The sequence below is a fragment of the Camelus bactrianus genome, chromosome 24 (genome assembly GCF_048773025.1).
Source record: "Camelus bactrianus isolate YW-2024 breed Bactrian camel chromosome 24, ASM4877302v1, whole genome shotgun sequence".
NCBI lineage: Eukaryota > Metazoa > Chordata > Mammalia > Artiodactyla > Camelidae > Camelus > Camelus bactrianus.
The window spans coordinates 14,462,696-14,480,061 of NC_133562.1; the positions used below are offsets into that span (position 1 = coordinate 14,462,696).

Below are 17,366 nucleotides of genomic sequence, written 5' to 3' on the forward strand. Positions count from 1 at the left end.
CCACGAATATCATGAAAGTCGTGGAAAGATTTCAAAAAGTGATAAAATCAGCTTTCCTATGGCAAACACTACTATGGAGAGCTGACTGGAGAAAACCAAAAATGGACTCAGGGAGCTGGTTAGAACATTAATGCAAAGTTGAGATAAGAGGTAACAGCAGCTAAAACAGAGGTGAGGGTGGAGGACAAGAAGGGACACATGGCTTCTTGAAACATTTAAGAGGTAAATTAACAGGATTTGTTCATATTGGAAGAGAACAGAGAACAGAGAACAGTCTGGAGGTTCCTCAAAAAACTAAAAATAGAGCTACCATATGATCCAGCAATCCCACTCCTGGGCATATACCAGAAAAGATAAACACTCTAGTTCAAAAAAATACAAGCACCCCAATGTTCACAGCAGCACTATTTACAATAGCCAAGCCATGGAAGCAACCTAAGTGTCCAACAGACTGGATAAAGAAGATGTGGTATGTATATATACATTGGAATATTACTGAGCCACAAAAAAGAATGAAATATTGCCATCTGCAGCAACAAGAACAGACCTAGAGATTATCATACTAAGTGAAATTAGACAAATATTATACAGTATTACTTATATTTGAAATCTAAAAAATAATACAAATGAATTTATATACAAAACAGAAACAGACTTCACAGACTTAGAAACTTATGGTTACCAGAGGGGGTGAATAAATTAGGAGTATAGGATTAAATATAAATGACTACACATAAAATAGATAAACAATAAGAATTTACTTTACAGCACAGGGGACTATATTCAATATCCTGTAATAAACTATAATGGAAAAGAATCTGAAAAGTAATATACTTATTATATATATTCATATATATAAATACCTGAATCACTTTGCTGTACACCTGAAACTAACACATACTGTAATCAACCATAGTTCAATTAAAAAAAGATGCTAAAGTATAAATTCCAAAATCATTAGATTTTAAAAGAATGTAAGAGTCAAAATATGTCTAATTACAATGTCTGTGTCATTCTATATTCTGAATTTTTCAATACAGCCTAATTAACTCATTAAACAGAAAATTATGCAAGAACATTAAATCTAGGATTTATTAAAATTTCAACTGTACCAAATACATTTTACTAGTGAACGAACAAATGCAAATAACTGACAGTGTATAGGCTTAGGATCTAATCCTACTTGCAAAATCAAGCCATGACATTAAATATAGTTGATAGAAAGCAGTAATATTCACCTGTGTGTGTTACATTACCATGATCATACGTGAGAGAAATGTTTAATTATTAAAATAGTTTTATTTTAAGAGAACAAAGGATGGTTTCATAAAATTGAAAATGCCTAAACTAGAAACCATCACTAAGTTTTTCCTAAACGGTGATGAGATAGAGAAAAAAAGAGCCAGACAATGGCTACTGTGAGGCCGACATTTTCACATTCACATTGTTTCGTGCTGGGAAGTGGTAGGAACAGAGAGGCTCTGGTGCCTCAGCCAGCCCCACTTTGGATCCCATCCTGCTTTGGTTTGGCCCATCAGGTACCTCTTGCTTATAAGACTGAGGACCACGAGGCCACCAGAGCAATTCAGGACCCACATCTAGGAGCCCCTTCTGCACCCCACCCCATGGCCACTGTGCACTGCCGCGCACTCCCTGCTGACTGAGGACCTGTTGGTGGGCCTCAGTACCAACTGCTGGCACAGTCACAGAAGTCCCAAATTCACACACCTCCCAAAGCAGCTCAAGAGCCCCTGGGTTTACTCTTAGGAGAGGAAACTGCTATGAAATGTAAAAGGAGAGAAAGAAGTCAGACGGCAAGTACACTAGCACACCCCACCACTGACCTTGCCTGAACCAGTGTCACAACTTCTAGCAAAGCTAGGGTCAAGCTTGCCCTTCCTGGGTTTGAATCTGGCCACAGGCTGGGTGCCTCTGACATGATGTAAGTGGGCTACAAAAGCAGTTAGGGTGAATTACAGACATTTAAGGGAAGAAGCTATTACAAAGCTACAGTCCGTATTAAAGACAGCCTATGTTAATTAAATACAATTAGGCTGAGTAATCAGTTAACCATGTAAGAATGAACAAAGGCAGTTATAAAGCCCATAATACAGTCACTTCTTCAATGAAACATTTAAAATATTAAGAGGTGGTTTTTTTTCTTAATCTTATATGGAAGCAGAGTAAGAAATGACCAGGGTCTTGGCAAATTCAAGGAAGCTAAACTGTCATTTTTTTTTAATAGCAATACAAGTCCACATTTCAATGAGACAGTTACCAAAAATTTTGAACATGCCTAAAGCAAAGTTTTTATTAAAATAAAGCTAAAAAGTATGTAAAAACTCATTGGGCATGTCCATTCTTGCGGCTGTGGAATGATACTCTCAACAGTTTACAACTTATTGTCTAGAAAAGGACGCTCTCAGTATTCTGTGGTCATTTATTTTGAGACTTGGCAGCCTTGTTTCAGGGACACTCTTATATGTGCCCTAATTTGCTAGTGGAGCCACTCTCCTGATGACGCATCTCCACTGGGGACAGAGAACATCTGGTCATTATCTTGTGGAAAACAACAGTCATCTTCATGAATCTCTCCTCCCCACTTCTTGTTCAAGCAAAATTATCCACACTCAGTTTGTTCCCACTTTAAAACCACCAATCTTACTGAATTTATGCCCCTATTTTCCTCCCTTGCTAATTCTCTCCTACACTAACCATGAAGAGATTAGCAAGAAAAATGTCTACTACATAAATTCTCCCCACCAAGTTTTTGTCCTGCTTTCAAATTTCAAGCACACCAACCCACTATGGTGTCCCTAAATGATGCTTCAGACTTGCCTCCTTGAAGGATGCAGGAGCTGTCTGTCACTGACTAAGACGGAACAAAGTCGACGCTGCCAAGCTCCCATTCTCCAGTGTTTCAGGTCCCTCTCCCTCTTCTCCTTCATTTCCAGTGCCTGCAGGAGCTTCTCAAACCGGAAGCACTTGATAAGAAACTCAGGTTCATGTCCCTTCCCACCAGTAGAATCAGAATGTCCGAGGACTGAGTTCAAGAATCTTCATTCATACCAAACACTCCAGGTAGCTTGGAAGCAGGTGGCTAAGACCCACCTTTAAGGAACCCTGGACTAGAGACGGAACTCCAGGCCTCTGAGCAGATAACCGCATCAAGCAGCTGCCTGGTTCCTTAAGCCTTTAGGTTTCAGAGCAAAGTGTTTCAGGCCTCTGCCTGACCCTTAAATGGAACATCGGCAACGTCACAGATAGACACTTCACTTTAATGACCTGAAAAGCATCATCATCTTCCTCTTCCAACCTCCCTTTTAGAAATAAGCTTTCCTCTGTCAGGCATCCGACCTGCGCTGAGTCTTCCGCTGGAACCTGCAGTATTTAAAATACCTAGGAATTGCTGAATCGCTAGTTTTCGAAGATGTCGGTCCCAATTAATCGGCCATCAATGATCTTAGTTGGTATTTAAAAAAAAAGAAAAAGAAAAACAAAAAGAACCTCAAATATTAAGAATCAAGTTGGTAGATGTTTCACATAAATTTGGTTATTTCTTCTTTCCTTCTCTGTCAGCTCTGCTGCAAGATTAGCACAGGACATTATTAGGATGTGGGGAAGTGGGAGTAGGGGGCGGAGATGGCTTGATTAAGCATGGCAAGCATAGGTCGCCTGTGAATGATCTCCAAATCTCCTCTCATACCGTGAGCTGCACAGTTCAGAACTATAGACTAAACTCTGAGAAGGGTTTGTGCACAACTGAGAGAAGAGCAACGTTACCATATAGCTCCTAAATAAAAAAGCTAATTTTTAGATCTCTGAATTAGCTTGCTCCTGAAACTCCACTTTCAATACTGTTACCTACAGACTCAGTGGAGTTTATAATCTACTAACATCTGTAGGTAGGTACCAGTTAAATGTGACATACCTCTCTCCTGGAAAACGAAAAGAAAACAAACCCTAAAATTTAAACTCCAACGTCTGATACAGACTACTGGAGAAAGGACAGAAACATTTAATTTCTTTGATCCCAGGTTATCCTACTACCAGGCCACAGAGCGCCCACCTGAGGGGGACACACCACGTGTACTGATACACACCTGAGGACCAACCGCTGTGCTCCCCACCACAGCCTCTGAGGTTGACTGAGTGTGCTTTTTCTTCCATTAGCATTCAACATACACACTCATCATCCAAGGAAGGAAAATAATTTATTTTGCCCAGGACACTTTTTAAAAGTAGCATTATGTAGACTGGGCCGTATTTTATACGTGAATGTGAGGAAAATCAAGCATAAGATATGAAAAGATTAATTTACCATCTGAATCTGATCTGGGAAACAGAATAAGACAACTGCAAAACAGAATGTGTTGCCAAAATTTGTACTGGAATCCATTTCAGCAGCTTTACAACTTGTTTGAGGCAAAAACAAAACAAAAAAATCCCTAACATGTATTTAATAACTTGTAATAGAGTATTTATCAATCTCATAAACTCAACAAAACTGGGCTGGATGATTACCTTATACAAGAGGGTAAGTTCTATGTTAGGGATACAGACATAAATAATTCACATCCCCAAACACAAGGATTTCAAGGTCAATTAAGTCAGAGGGCTTTTATCACAAGCCTAACAGCATACAATTCTCCTCCCCAGGAGTGATTTTTTTTTTTTTGATACCAAAAGACAAATATTTTAGTGAAATACTAATATTAAAAAGAGGAAACTGAAAATTGTTCCAGATTAAGGCTACATCACAATCCTTCAGGGTGTATGTAACATTTGATGTAATCATATGTGGTTTTCACTTGAATTACATAAATGCTATTTCCTAATCAAACATAACACATTACATGAATATGCACTTATTAGCCAAATTCATAATATTCAGAGCAACTCTGATTTAAACCACCATTTTCAATTTTTTTTTAAGCATCAGGGGCAGGCCCACTTCCTTATAGTCTTTCAAACAAAATACTAAGAATAGAATTCTGATCTATCAACAAGATGAAAAGTTGCTGCTCTGCTTTCTGAAACAGAGGTGAAAAACAGCCCAAACTCTTGTCTTTGTGTCCTGCAGTGACTGCCAGGCAGCCTCTTTAGAACCCTGGGACTCAGGAACCCCAGGGAAATTACTGGTTCCCAGACTTGGTGGGGCTATGCCCACAGGTGTCAGTAACCATTAGGGACAACAGTAGGAGGCAAAGAAATCATAGCCTCTCTTCCAAACAGGACAGGAAAAACATCTGTTTTCCAAGCCCATCTCCAGTGAGGTACTCATTACCAGGATCTCCAAGAGACGGGACAAAGGAGTGTGGACTTGCACACGAACAGGTGCAGTTCGTCCTCACAGGTAACACGAGTGAATCACATCTATGAATACTTACACATTAAACACAGAAATTTTGATGTCTTAAGTTTATCAAGACAAAGGTATTTCACTGTCTATTCTGAACTGAGCACTTTTCCTCAAACACACGGTAACAGTCACATTACTTGTGAAAAAATGGACCTTACCTTCCATCGGGGTTTACAGTCTTTAGGTCTCCAGTGACCTCCTGGCTCAATATCTAAATCCTTGGAGAAGAGTTGATGAATTTCATCAAAACTGACTTCACTTACATTGACATTGAGGAATCCCCCTGGAAGGTCAAAAATGTAAAGAACTGTTTTAATAGGAAGTCAAACAACAATCCGCAGGGTGATAGCATCATGTAGTCGCTGGGACAGTACCATTTATTCCTGTTACCACCAAATAATTGTTAATACCAACTTTCAGTTTTACTCTGGATAATAAATTATATGATCACTCTACTATCTTTAAATCTGCCAAAGAAAATCAAAGTGTTTAAATTTTTTGCTTCTAAGTAATATGGTGAATATTACTCTTTGGGAGATGTTTGCGAGTCATTACAATGTAGGTTATCATGCCAATTTATGTAAGCATTTAAAAACTATTTTTAATTTCAAAATAATCAACATGATAGGAGACATAAAAGCACAGTATATATGAGTTAATCAAGCAGTTAGCTTGACTGGGAGCTGAATCCTAGCTTCTGCCTACTGGGGAAATTATTTAACTTCTCTGTGCCTCAGTTTCCTTATCTATAAAAAGAGATGGTAACACCTGCTTCCCAGTGTGGTTGTATCCAGTAGATGAAATAGTGCCAGGCATAAAGGCACATGTTCAGTAAATTCAGCTACTATTACTATCATCTACTTTACTGATATTTTTTAAGAGAGAAAATTTGCAAACAGAATTCAACAGATTTATTCTGAGCACCTACCATGTATCTCCTTGATACACAAAACTGAAAAACTATAAAATTCTAAGATGCTCCTGGCCTACTAGGCACTCACTCATCAAATGAACAAATACATGATATTCCTGGAAGTGTTTTTACTAATAGTTTTTCTGATGTATACCAAGGGAACAGGAATGACTCCTGAACGGGAAACCATTTCCATTAAACCAACTAAGAACTAACAGAACTAAGCTGTTTCACCTCCTCATCTCATGGAATACAAACCAACAAATATCGAGGTTTCCCACTGCAAGTCTTCTGAGCTCAGTGACCATGCTTCCATAGATACAGTCCGCCCTCCACATCCACGAGGTTGGCTGAAATGTGTGACGCAGAACCCACAGATACGGGGCGGGTGGCGGGGTGGTCGCCTGGAAGGGACTCGGGCATCCTCAGATTTTGGTACTCTCTGGGGGCGGGGGGAATGGTCCTCAAACCAATTCCCTTCGGATGCCGAGGGACGACTGTTAAACACTCAGTTCCTCTTCCAGGGAGCCCCTCTCCTTTCCTCCTGCTACATTCTGTATTCTGTAAGGTTTCACAGCCACCTCTCTTCTTGTCCCCCTCCTCATCCTAACTAGGCAGGAACCTCAGTGGCTTCCAATAAGCTCTGAGGAATGCTAGAGAGAAGTATTTCAAAATGCAAATGCCTTCACAGAGTGAACTAGGGGAAAAACCTGCCATCTTCTAACGTCTGCCTGTTCGCCTGACAATGTCTGCTGTCTTTTATAACCAGATACCCCCACCTTTAGTGTGACAGATATGCAAAGTAACTAATCTTTGAAAAGTAAGGAATAGTCTAGGAACTTGCAGAGAAAGGGTAGATCAAACGCAAGATCCATCAGTCAATGTAAGTACAGACTATCATGACTCGGCTGACAAAAATAGAATCTACCACTGTAATCAAATAAAATTTATACAAATAAATCCAATGCATTTAATGGTATGCATGATTACTCAAATGACAGTGATTAGGCTAAATAATAAGCAGTTCATATAAGTAACTGAAGTTGGTATTCTTATGTACGTTAAACTAATTTTTTGGGCCTTTTTTTGCAGGTTTATAGCTTCAGCAGCTGTCATCACCATTACTGTCAGCAGTTTTCTTCAGTATCATTTGCAATTTAATTTTCATCTTGAACACACATGTGCTGGGAAATTAAGAAGCAGGCTTTATATCTTCCTCCTCAACGGACAGGGCATCCCTTGTCCATCACTTACAATCCCTGATGCCCGAGGCACCCAAAGTTCACCTCCCTCCCCACTGTCCCCCCATTCACACTCCTCAGAGACCCTCAGTAGCTTTCCTATGTGCTTATCGCCCTTTGTTCTGCAATCTTAGTATCGCACTGGGTGAAGGCCAAAGATGACCTAGTGGCGTGACGTTGTCACGCCAGGGTAACGGAACATCACTCTTTGGTGGGGCAGTGCAGGGATGGGGACAGGCATCACCACCGCTGGGAACAGTAAGAGCATGATCAGAAAGAGAGGAAGAAAAATACACACTAGTGAGTGGAGGAGGGGGTAGGGGTGGGGTGAGTAAAACAACTTGTTTTTCTGAAAGACACCCACTTATTTCTGAGTTGCTGCCTGCGCATTTCACCATGTGATTACTCTGCTCGCACCCAGAGTCTGGACGTTCAGATAAAGCCTTGGGTTCAGGGATTCCTGCCGTAAGTTCTTGCTCTGCCTTTCCCGGGGAAACGTTTATTAAAATAATCACTCAGAGTTAAGCCCATAAAAAGTTAGTGACCTCTGCCTCAACCACCTTACAAGCAAGCAACAGGTGCTTGCCGTCCCACTTGCCATCTCCTGCGCCCCTGTGACCTGGGACGGAGGACTCCCCTTCCCCTGACCCCCTCTGGGATCTGTGAGTAAATCTTGTGATTCTACTTCCTTTGCGTGAGTGTGCTGAAATTACACCTTCCGTCAAAATGGCCCCCAGGGCGCCACTTCCCCAAAGTGGGAGCTCGGAAGCTGAGGGAGCTCCCTGCCGACCCTGTGCGGGTGACTAGTGCCCTCTCATTCTGCAGGTCATAACCTGCATGTTCTAAATTCAATGCACCAGCTCCACACAATGGGTGAGGAGGAGGATGGGATGGTGGGTGCAGTGTGCACCCCGTTACAATGCCCTGGAGCTGCGAATGGCTACCTTCCTCCCCCAGACAGCTGGGTCTCTCTGGGAAGGACCCACTGCTTGCAGGTGGTGGGCACCACTGCTCTGTGCTGCTGTGCTTTGCCGCTGCCAGGCTCTGCCGCGAATCCCCACCCTAAATTCTTGGTGCCGTAAAAGGTCAGACTCCCCTGCAGAGACTGGCCAGCAGACCCCCATCTGCAGTAGCTATGTTTCCCATTATTCTCTCAACGAGGTCTCCCTGCCTTGGTGTCGGGTCTGGAGGTGATGGGCTGTAATCATATATGAAAGTCTGGGTGCTGAGCCAAGGTGAGCTAACCTGGACGGTGGGGCTCTGCCTCCTTCCCCCAGGCAGGGCCAGGGGCGCGAGCTATGAGGTCCTGGGAGCCAAGGAGAGCACCAGCGAGGGGGGCTGCTGCTGGGCCCGCTGAGTTGGGTGGGGACCGGGTGCTGAGCTTGGAGAGCTGGCCTGCATGGTGAGGAGGCAGCTCTACCAAGGCCAGTGTGGCACCTGGGAGGCAAACACTGCGAGGGCAAGTGCATCATGTGTTGCTGGAAGTGGGACCCCAAACACATGGTACCAGCTCCTCCCAAGTCCCCAGAGGAGGTGGAAAAGCTACTGGAAGCTTGTAAGCTTCTGCCCCCTGGCTCAGGCATTACTGAGCTCAGAGACACATCCACGTGCCAGGTCATGAATGCTACGTTCTTGGAGCTTGGGGGCTGTCCCAAACAATCCACTAACGCTGCACCGATGGATGTGGACCCTGACCCATCGGAGGCCAGCTGGGATGCCCTGGAGTGGGAGACGGCAGCATACAAGTCAGGGAAGCAGCAGCCTCTGTCTTGTTACTACCCATTGTACCAAAGCATCCAGCAATGACCATGCCATGACAGAAGTGCAAGATTTTCTAGACAAATTCGTCCAAAAGGAGAGGGAAAAGGGTGCTAACTGGCTCTTAGGGGTCTTTGGAACTGGTTCCCAGCATTGCTTACAGAGGTCGGGATGTGTCAGCAGGCAACACTGGCTAATTTGTTAAAAACCCCAAGGTATCAAGGACCCATTTGATCAGACATCCTGGAGGAGCCCCAGACTTGTCACCATAACAAGGGTGGTTCTGCATACGTGGAGCCACCAGGGCAGGAGACAAAATGAAAAAGGGCTGGGCTCTGAGGAAGAGACTCCTCCAAGCCACCTGAGCCCACAAGGACAGAAGGAAGGAGCCCAATCTCCCTCACCAGATGACCAGCAAGCTCTTGGTACCGGCAGCTCCGGGGATCAGCACCCCTGATGACAGTCTCCAGACAGCCGAACACACGTTAGAAGCCTTTGTTCAGGCCCTGCGGGCTCTTCAGGAAGACTGTGGTTCCTTCCCAAAGGGGAGATGCTCCAGCCCCGGCAACAGACTCTGGGATCCCGCACCCTGACCTCTGAGAGGGACAGCTGCCACGCCCCTGCCCCCAGGACCCAGCAGTCACCCGAGCTTGTCCCTCCTCCAGGAGACAATCGCCTGTTCACCTAATTATCCACTGGGACACACATAACAGATGACCTTTTACTGCTCTCACTGACACTGGAGCCCAATTACAGTGCTTCTCCTGAACCCCTCCAAACATAAGTGAAGGACACCCTAGAAATTGCAAGGCCTAAGAGCCAGGAGAGCAGAAGGCACTCGGCTTCCACTGGACGGCACTATCGGAATAATCTTTCTTGAAAACCTTTGGCCCTACCCCTTCCTGGCATGGGATGGATGCGCTGACCACATGGAGGATATGACCCACATGTGACCCCACGGAGCACAGCCCCAGTGGTCGTGGGTCTTGCAGATCAGCCATCTGGGGGAAACCTCAACTCCTTCCAGCTTCTCTGATCAAGCTCCAGGCCCCAGGGGCCGCCACACACATGCAGTTCTCCACACTGCACTCCTCCTCCTCCTCCCCCTCCAAGTCCCTGCCTCTGTGCGGCCCCGAGTCCTGTCTGTCCACACTAACGAACTTCAGTCTCCCTGGGACCACCATCACATCACTGAACAGGGCCCCCAAACCATCTCTCTTTCTGCCCCCTTCCATCAAAAGCATGCAGTGTCCACCCCCATCATACTGAGAGTAGGTCTGCGACTATCCTCACGGGGAAGGAGGTGCCTCAAGAAGCCACCACACCGGGCATGAAAGAACAAACATTAAGGCAGACTCTAACCTGTGAGCCACCCTGGCCAAAGCCCAGCCTTAATGCAGCAGCATCGTGACTCTGTAGCAGACAGCCTGCATAACCATGTAGCTCTAGGTTACTCACTGGCCCAGGAAGGAGGTGTATGTGCTGTAAAGGGCACTGACCTGCTGCGTGGATATTAATAATCCTGGACAAATTCAGACAAACTCACAAAAGATGGCCCAACAGTACTAATATCCCACAACCTCACCCAAGTTTTTAATCAAATACTGACCTTAACCTTATCCAAGCCCTGTGATTTATTTTCGTGGCTACCCCCACTAATGGGGCAGACGGTTACAGACATGACAGGATTTCAAACTGTCATTTGTCTGCTGACATTACTAATGGCATTTTTGCTTTGCTCAAATGCTTCATGTGCTGGCTGACCAAAAACCCTACCACAGTGGCTTTTCGTATCTCCACTGTCCAGACAGTGCCTCCGACCTGCCCTGAAGATTAATGCTGAGGCATCACAGAATCTATTGCGACGAGAAAAACAACTTTTGTTTTTCTGAGTTGCTGCCCAGACATTTCACCGTGTGATAACCCTGCCCACACCCAGGGTCTGGACATTTAGATAAGGGCTCGAGCTTAGGCTTCTCACCATAAATTCACACTTTACTTTTCTAGAGGCACCTTTTAAAATAAGCACTTAGACTAAAGCCCCAGAAAAGTTAGTGACCTCCACCCCAACCACCCTGTAAGTCATAGGCGCTTGCTGCCCTGCTCTCCATCTCCTGGGATGGAAGACTGCCCTTCCCACCAGCTCTTTGCTGCCACCCCCCTCCCAACACCAACCAGTTTCTGGGATCTGTAAGTAATAAATCTTGTGAGTCTCCTTCCTTTGTGTGGGTGTATTGAAACTGCACCTTCCATCAAAACATCCCTATGGGCTCCGCTTTCCAAAAGTGGGAGCTCAGATGCTGGGAGAGCGACCTGCCAACCTTGTGTGGGTGGCTCCTCATTCAACAGGTCGTAACCTGCATATTCTTAATTTAATGCACCAGCCTGAGCTACTCAGCACATGGTATTAGACAGGAAACTTACTCCCTTGCATAGGAAGTGAAGGGAGGACGTATGGCCAGGAAGAGGCACAGAGTAGGTAAGCCAGTGGTAACATGGTTTCCAAACTATCCTCAGTGGAAAGAAGCTCTCAAGGTGAGCCTGTGGTCGGGAGAGGGAGGAGGTAGGGTCCCCCCACTGCACCCACTAAGGCTACTCTCATCTTCTTTATATACCAGGTGTCCCTGCCAGGTTTCGCTCGCTCAAGAAAGCATGCCAGAGCTCTAAAGACAGGAGAGGCTGCATCCTGCTCTAGTCATAAAGACGTAAAGCAACCAGCCAGGCCAGCAGCCCCCTATACCTCGCCTGCTGCGATTTCAAGGGCAACTGAAGAGCAAGGACCCAGAGAGCTCCTCAGAGAGCACCCCACCTTCACCCGGTGCTGCGCCTGAGGTTTTCCAGGGGGCACCCGGGCTCTGTTTCCCCAGTTAGAGATGAAAAGGTCGAAAAATATGTCTATTGGCTTAAGTCTATTTACCCAGGGGTGTAATCAATCAGCATCCAAATGTAAACAATGTAATTTATCAAATCCGTATTTTTCATCATTTGGAAGGTGGGATGGGGCTTAGAAAAGAAAGAGCAGGAGAAGTGGGCACCTGGAGAGGAGGGGCTGCCACTTCGCCAAAGGGAAAGTGGAGGAAGACAGTCAATGGTGAGCTACCTCTCGGTCTCGGCAACAGAGCCAGGGAACCAGCTACTTCTGTTCGTGTCAGAGGGACTAAATCAGCAGCACCACTGACCACGTGGGACATTCACCATAATTTCCTAACCCTGATCGGGCGAGACCTGCAACCATGCCGCCCGCTTTGGGAAGCAGGACCTGATCACAACATATCACGTGACGCGCGTGATTCGGGACACTATTTTTTTCTATTAAAATATAATTCTTCAAATAACAAACACTCAATACATGTGAATTACCTACATTTACGTTTTTTCTTACATTTCAAGTAAAATGTAACCAAGGCCTCTTATCTCCAGCCAAAGGGTTGTTGTCTTTATAAATCAACACGTTTCAGCATCCCCTTCCCTCAGCCTGGGGCTCACCTCCATTTGCTGGCATCTAAGGCCGAGTTCTGGAGGCTCGGGCTCTTGTTTCTGTTTTACCCGCAGGGTTTCCAGTGTTCACAGCCCAAAGACCTGATGGCACTGTCAGAGGAAGACTGGAACTCCCTCTAGAACTATCCCATCGCGTGAATTCCTTTCCAAAGTCAGAAAACGATTTTTACGGTCAGGTAGCAAGTTTCCTGCCCCACCCTCTGGGCTGCCGACCCACCGAGGGCAGCTCGGAGGCTGAAACGTTACCGGGGCCACCTCACTCATGGCCCCTTGGAAGGCGACACTAGAAACTGCCCACTTCCAGTGCTTTCTTTAGGCTTCTCAGGTCCTGGAACTTTATAACGTCTACGTACACAAGTGATGTCTTACTCAACTACTCTTGAAGTGACCACATCGGAGTAGTCTAACCAGAGTGGTTTTATTCACACACCCCCAGTGCTGAGTGCAGCGACCGGACATGGGGTGGGTGGGTGAACAGACAAGCCGACGGCAGACCTGGCCGCGGCCAATCCCGTCTCACTTCCCTGCGTCCTTCCTCCCTGCGGTTCCACTCCTTGGCTCCATCAGGGGCTAAAATATGCCTTGAAGACATCTGTACAAAAGCTGTCCCACACGTAGACAACCCAAAGTGATAGCCTCCTGACAGCCAAGTTCTGATCACCCAGTCCTGGTCACAACACACAGTCCTGACACCCGGTGTCCTCCCCGCTCGCTCTTCTTTCCTGCTTTACTCTGAATGACTGCCCGTAATCTCCAGTTAACACCATTTGCCATCCGTTCCCAGCTTTGCCTTGCCATGCCCCCTGTAAGCGTCTGGTCCACCCCTGGAGGCCTCACACTATTCATCACTCTCTTCCAAACTGCTCTCTAGCCCCTGACTATGGATAAGCTGACGACCTCCTTTGATGTCATAGTCCACCACCACTCTTTTACCATATTTCTTCCATTCTGAGACACCTGTCACTCACATTTTAGCATTCTGACAAAGGGACATACCCGACAGTGAGTCAGTGTGTGTGCATTTAATGTGCTGCTTCTTTCTTGTTGCCCAAAAGCCATTATGAAATGAGTGATGTGTCTTGTCTTGAAAATATGGTATGTCACATACTCCTCCAGCCTTTTCAAATATGTTTCCTGGAACCATTCAATTGCCAAGAAGTTTCCATATACTGTAGCTCAACGTCTTTTCTAGAATATCACCTCCACTTCTCAACTTAAGACACTGTTTTTCCTTTCAAACTGTACTAAGTATCTGCTTTCTGAGGTCTACAGTCTTAGGGACAGGCATAAGATACTCTGAAGACTCATGCCTACACCCCACAAAAAATCCTTATTTCCTTCTTTCATCAATCTACATCTTGGGAAGTTTACGACTTTTAGCCAAACCACCTTTCAATATCCAGCCACATTCACTGACAGGAGCCCTCCCGTCCCTGTACACCACCCTTGTCACACCCAGCTCTGTATTCACCCCCTGAGCATCACTGTCACCTAGAAATGACGGGCAGGGCCAGAGCTGAAAGCCAGCCAGCTTTGGCTTTGATCTCTCTGCTGTACTGCCATTTCTCCTGTCTACCTGGTCTCCTAACTAAGCAGTTGGCTGACTTGGGTGGAGTGGCTAAGAATCACCAGGCCTGCCTGCTGAGCACGGAGGCCCCTGATGCACCCTCAGGGCTCCTGTGTCAGCAGATGGGCATGGGCACCCAGCTTTATCTGAGTGCACTTCAGGGGCTTGAAGTGCCCACCGCTGAGTCCTGCCTCCCAGAAAAAGAAGCCGAAACCCACTCTCCCAACCCCTCCAGCAGACAGAAGCAGCCAGGTGACCAGAGGCACCAGCAGGAGATCCTGAGGCAGACGTGAAGAACACGAGGACATGGGCACTTCATGAAACTATCCTTCAGTGAAAGTGGAGGCAGACGCTTCTGGCTTTAGGGGACCCCAGAGTGGCGCCTCTGGTCCCCAGACCTGAGCACTGCTGGTGGGGTCTGCAAGCTCTGCCTAGCGGCAGCAGGAGATGCTTCAGAGTGGCCTGGGCCTTGCTCTGGCTGCTCAGCCTCTGAGCCTAACTCTGTGCCATCCAGGTGTTCTGGGGCCTGATACCTTTTCATGGACTCCCTTTCCTCTTAAAGCAGATCATCTCTGGACCACTCAGAGAAACACAGCTCCACAAGTTTCACCCAATCACAGCATCTTGCGATGGACTGAATGTTTGTTCATCCCCCTCAACCCCCCAAGTTCATATGTTGAAATCCTAACCGTGAACGTGGTAGTGTTAGGAGGTAGAGCCTCTGGGGAGTGACTGCATCATGAGGATGAAGCCCTCACAAATGAGATTAGTGCCCTTAAAGAAGAGACCCCAGAGAGCTCCCTTGCCCCTTCCTCCATGGCCATCTATGAACCAGGAATTGGACCCTCACGAGACACCAAACCTGAGCGACCTTGATCTTAGACTTCCAGCCTCCAGGACTGTGGGCATTAATATTTGCCATTTAAGCCCTCCAGTCTAGGGGATTTTTGCTTCAGCAGCCCAAACAGACTAAGACACACCAATACACTCACAAACACTGTTGTTTCTCCTCCCCTTCTGACCTGCCACACATGCTTTTCCATGCTCAACTTCTCCACCCAAAAATTACCACTGAAGAAAATCACATAAACACACAGATGAATCCCATCATTTAGATGACAATATCCAATTTATTGCCTTAAACATAATAAGCTTTCAACAGAAACAAGTGTCACATTATTTGTACATTTTGAACCCTCCCCCCCCCCCGCCAGGGACTGGGGGAAGGGTGCTCTTGGCTAACCAGTTAATCAGCACCTTTTCATTTATGATTGATTGACTCCACACTGCACTCCCTACAACAACTTTTTAAATATTTACTCCTCCCTTTCAAGCTGCTCCATCCTTCTTGGCTACCCCCTCCTACGTGTGGCCTCCTGCTTTATTAAGAACATAGAAGCGACAGGCCTGGAACCCCAGCACTTCCTCCCTCTCTGCCGTTCATCACTTCCTCCAGAATCCAGGCTCCCTGGGTACCCCTCCCCCTTTACTTCCCATCTCATCTGTCCACGGTTTCTTTCGTAATGCCTAAAACTCACTGAAGTCCATCTCTTCCCAAAACATCCTCCCCTTCCCCCCCAGTCTCCTTCGCTTTCCCACCAAACCTCTTTGTTTTAAGCCAATTAGTTTTGACATACTGCTGAGTCACTTCTCAGGCGGTACACTTTGCTTCTCACCTCACACTGCACTGAAACGCTGCTGGCTGTGTCCCTGTGAGTCTTCCACTGGCCCAATTCAATGGCCTTCCACAGCTCCTCATTCTACCCGCTTGGAGGTAGGTGACAAGGTGGAACCCTCTCCCTCTCCCTGTTGGCCTCTGGGACACCTTCTCTGACCCCTCTATGTCCCTGGCCGTTTTCCCTTCTTTGCAGACCACCCTTCGCCCCTTGGGTGCTGATGGCCTCCAGAGACCCACTCTGAGCCTTCCTCCAGTCTCACGTCTGCTCATTTCCAGCCCCGATCTCTCTGATGAAGTTCAGAGCCCACATGAACTCTCCTGAGCTGTAAATGGACAGGCCCAACACCGCATCATTAACTTCCCCATTCTCCCAGTGCGATGCGATCCTGCAATCCTTGTTTTGGTTAATGGCCACCAAGCCAGAAACCTGGAGAGTAACCCTGATCCCTAGCAGGGACCACATCTGGCCAGACGCCCTGCACTTCCTTCCGGCACCGCCTCCTGTCGACACCACGGCCACCGCACGTGCCCAGGTCACTCCTCCCATCCCCGCAGGGAGCCCCTCGTGGCCCTTCCAGGATGAATGGCTGTCTCACGTCCGGCACATCACAAGCCCTTCTGTGGGCGCACTGCCGGCTCCAGCACAGGCAGGGGCACACTCGGCGGCGCTCCTCCCCCACTGCCCTGCGAACCACACAGCGCTCTGCACGGCTGCTCCCGGACTCTAAAATGGCTCTAGAAGCTCTTTTTTTTTTTTTTTTTTAAACAATAGATGTAGGCAAGACAGTTTGTTACGGTAAGCATTATCTGAGGTTCTCTGAAGGTTACTTCCTTGTCTTTTCCCTCTTTGCTGATTTTCACTTGAACTTTTTAAACTCAACTTGAAGAGTCCTTGTTGCTTTTGTTACATTCCCAGGGCTAGGAACTATAGAAACTATCAGGGTTAAACCAAAAAGGGAACTATTCCAAGAACACTAAGGACAAAATAAATAAAAGCCACTGCAAATGCATTCTATTTGAATAGAATTAGGAAATCTACAGGTAAGTCTACCTTCATTTTAATACAAAGTGCACAACCGACATTTTCCATCTCTAACCTCACCCAGAAAAATCAAAACATCCATGCTAAGCACTTACTATTTTTCAGCTCTAGATAAAGTGAATTGTTAGCACGGAGCATCTCACATAAATTGAGGAAAGCTGAAAGTGGATTTGCCCTCTGGAGAAGCTATAAATACTAACAGTAGCAAAGAAGTGTTCACTTACATTGAATAAATAACATTTAAAATAGATTTTATTGGGTAACTGATTGAATGTGAAATATTGCTGAAATCCATGAAATCAATTTT

General features: G+C 46.1%; 1 protein-coding gene across 3 annotated transcripts in view; it reads right to left on the reverse strand.

Annotated features, from left to right (window-relative positions):
- The window catches only part of B4GALT6 (beta-1,4-galactosyltransferase 6), a 124,151-nt gene that overhangs the window by 80,946 nt on the left and 25,839 nt on the right, over positions 1 to 17,366 (reverse strand). For all 3 annotated transcript variants that reach the window (XM_074352209.1, XM_045510378.2, XM_010946791.3), the window contains exon 4: positions 5,521 to 5,645. In XM_074352209.1, the coding sequence (XP_074208310.1) occupies positions 5,521 to 5,645 (125 nt within the window). The remainder of the gene's footprint in view (positions 1 to 5,520; positions 5,646 to 17,366) is intronic.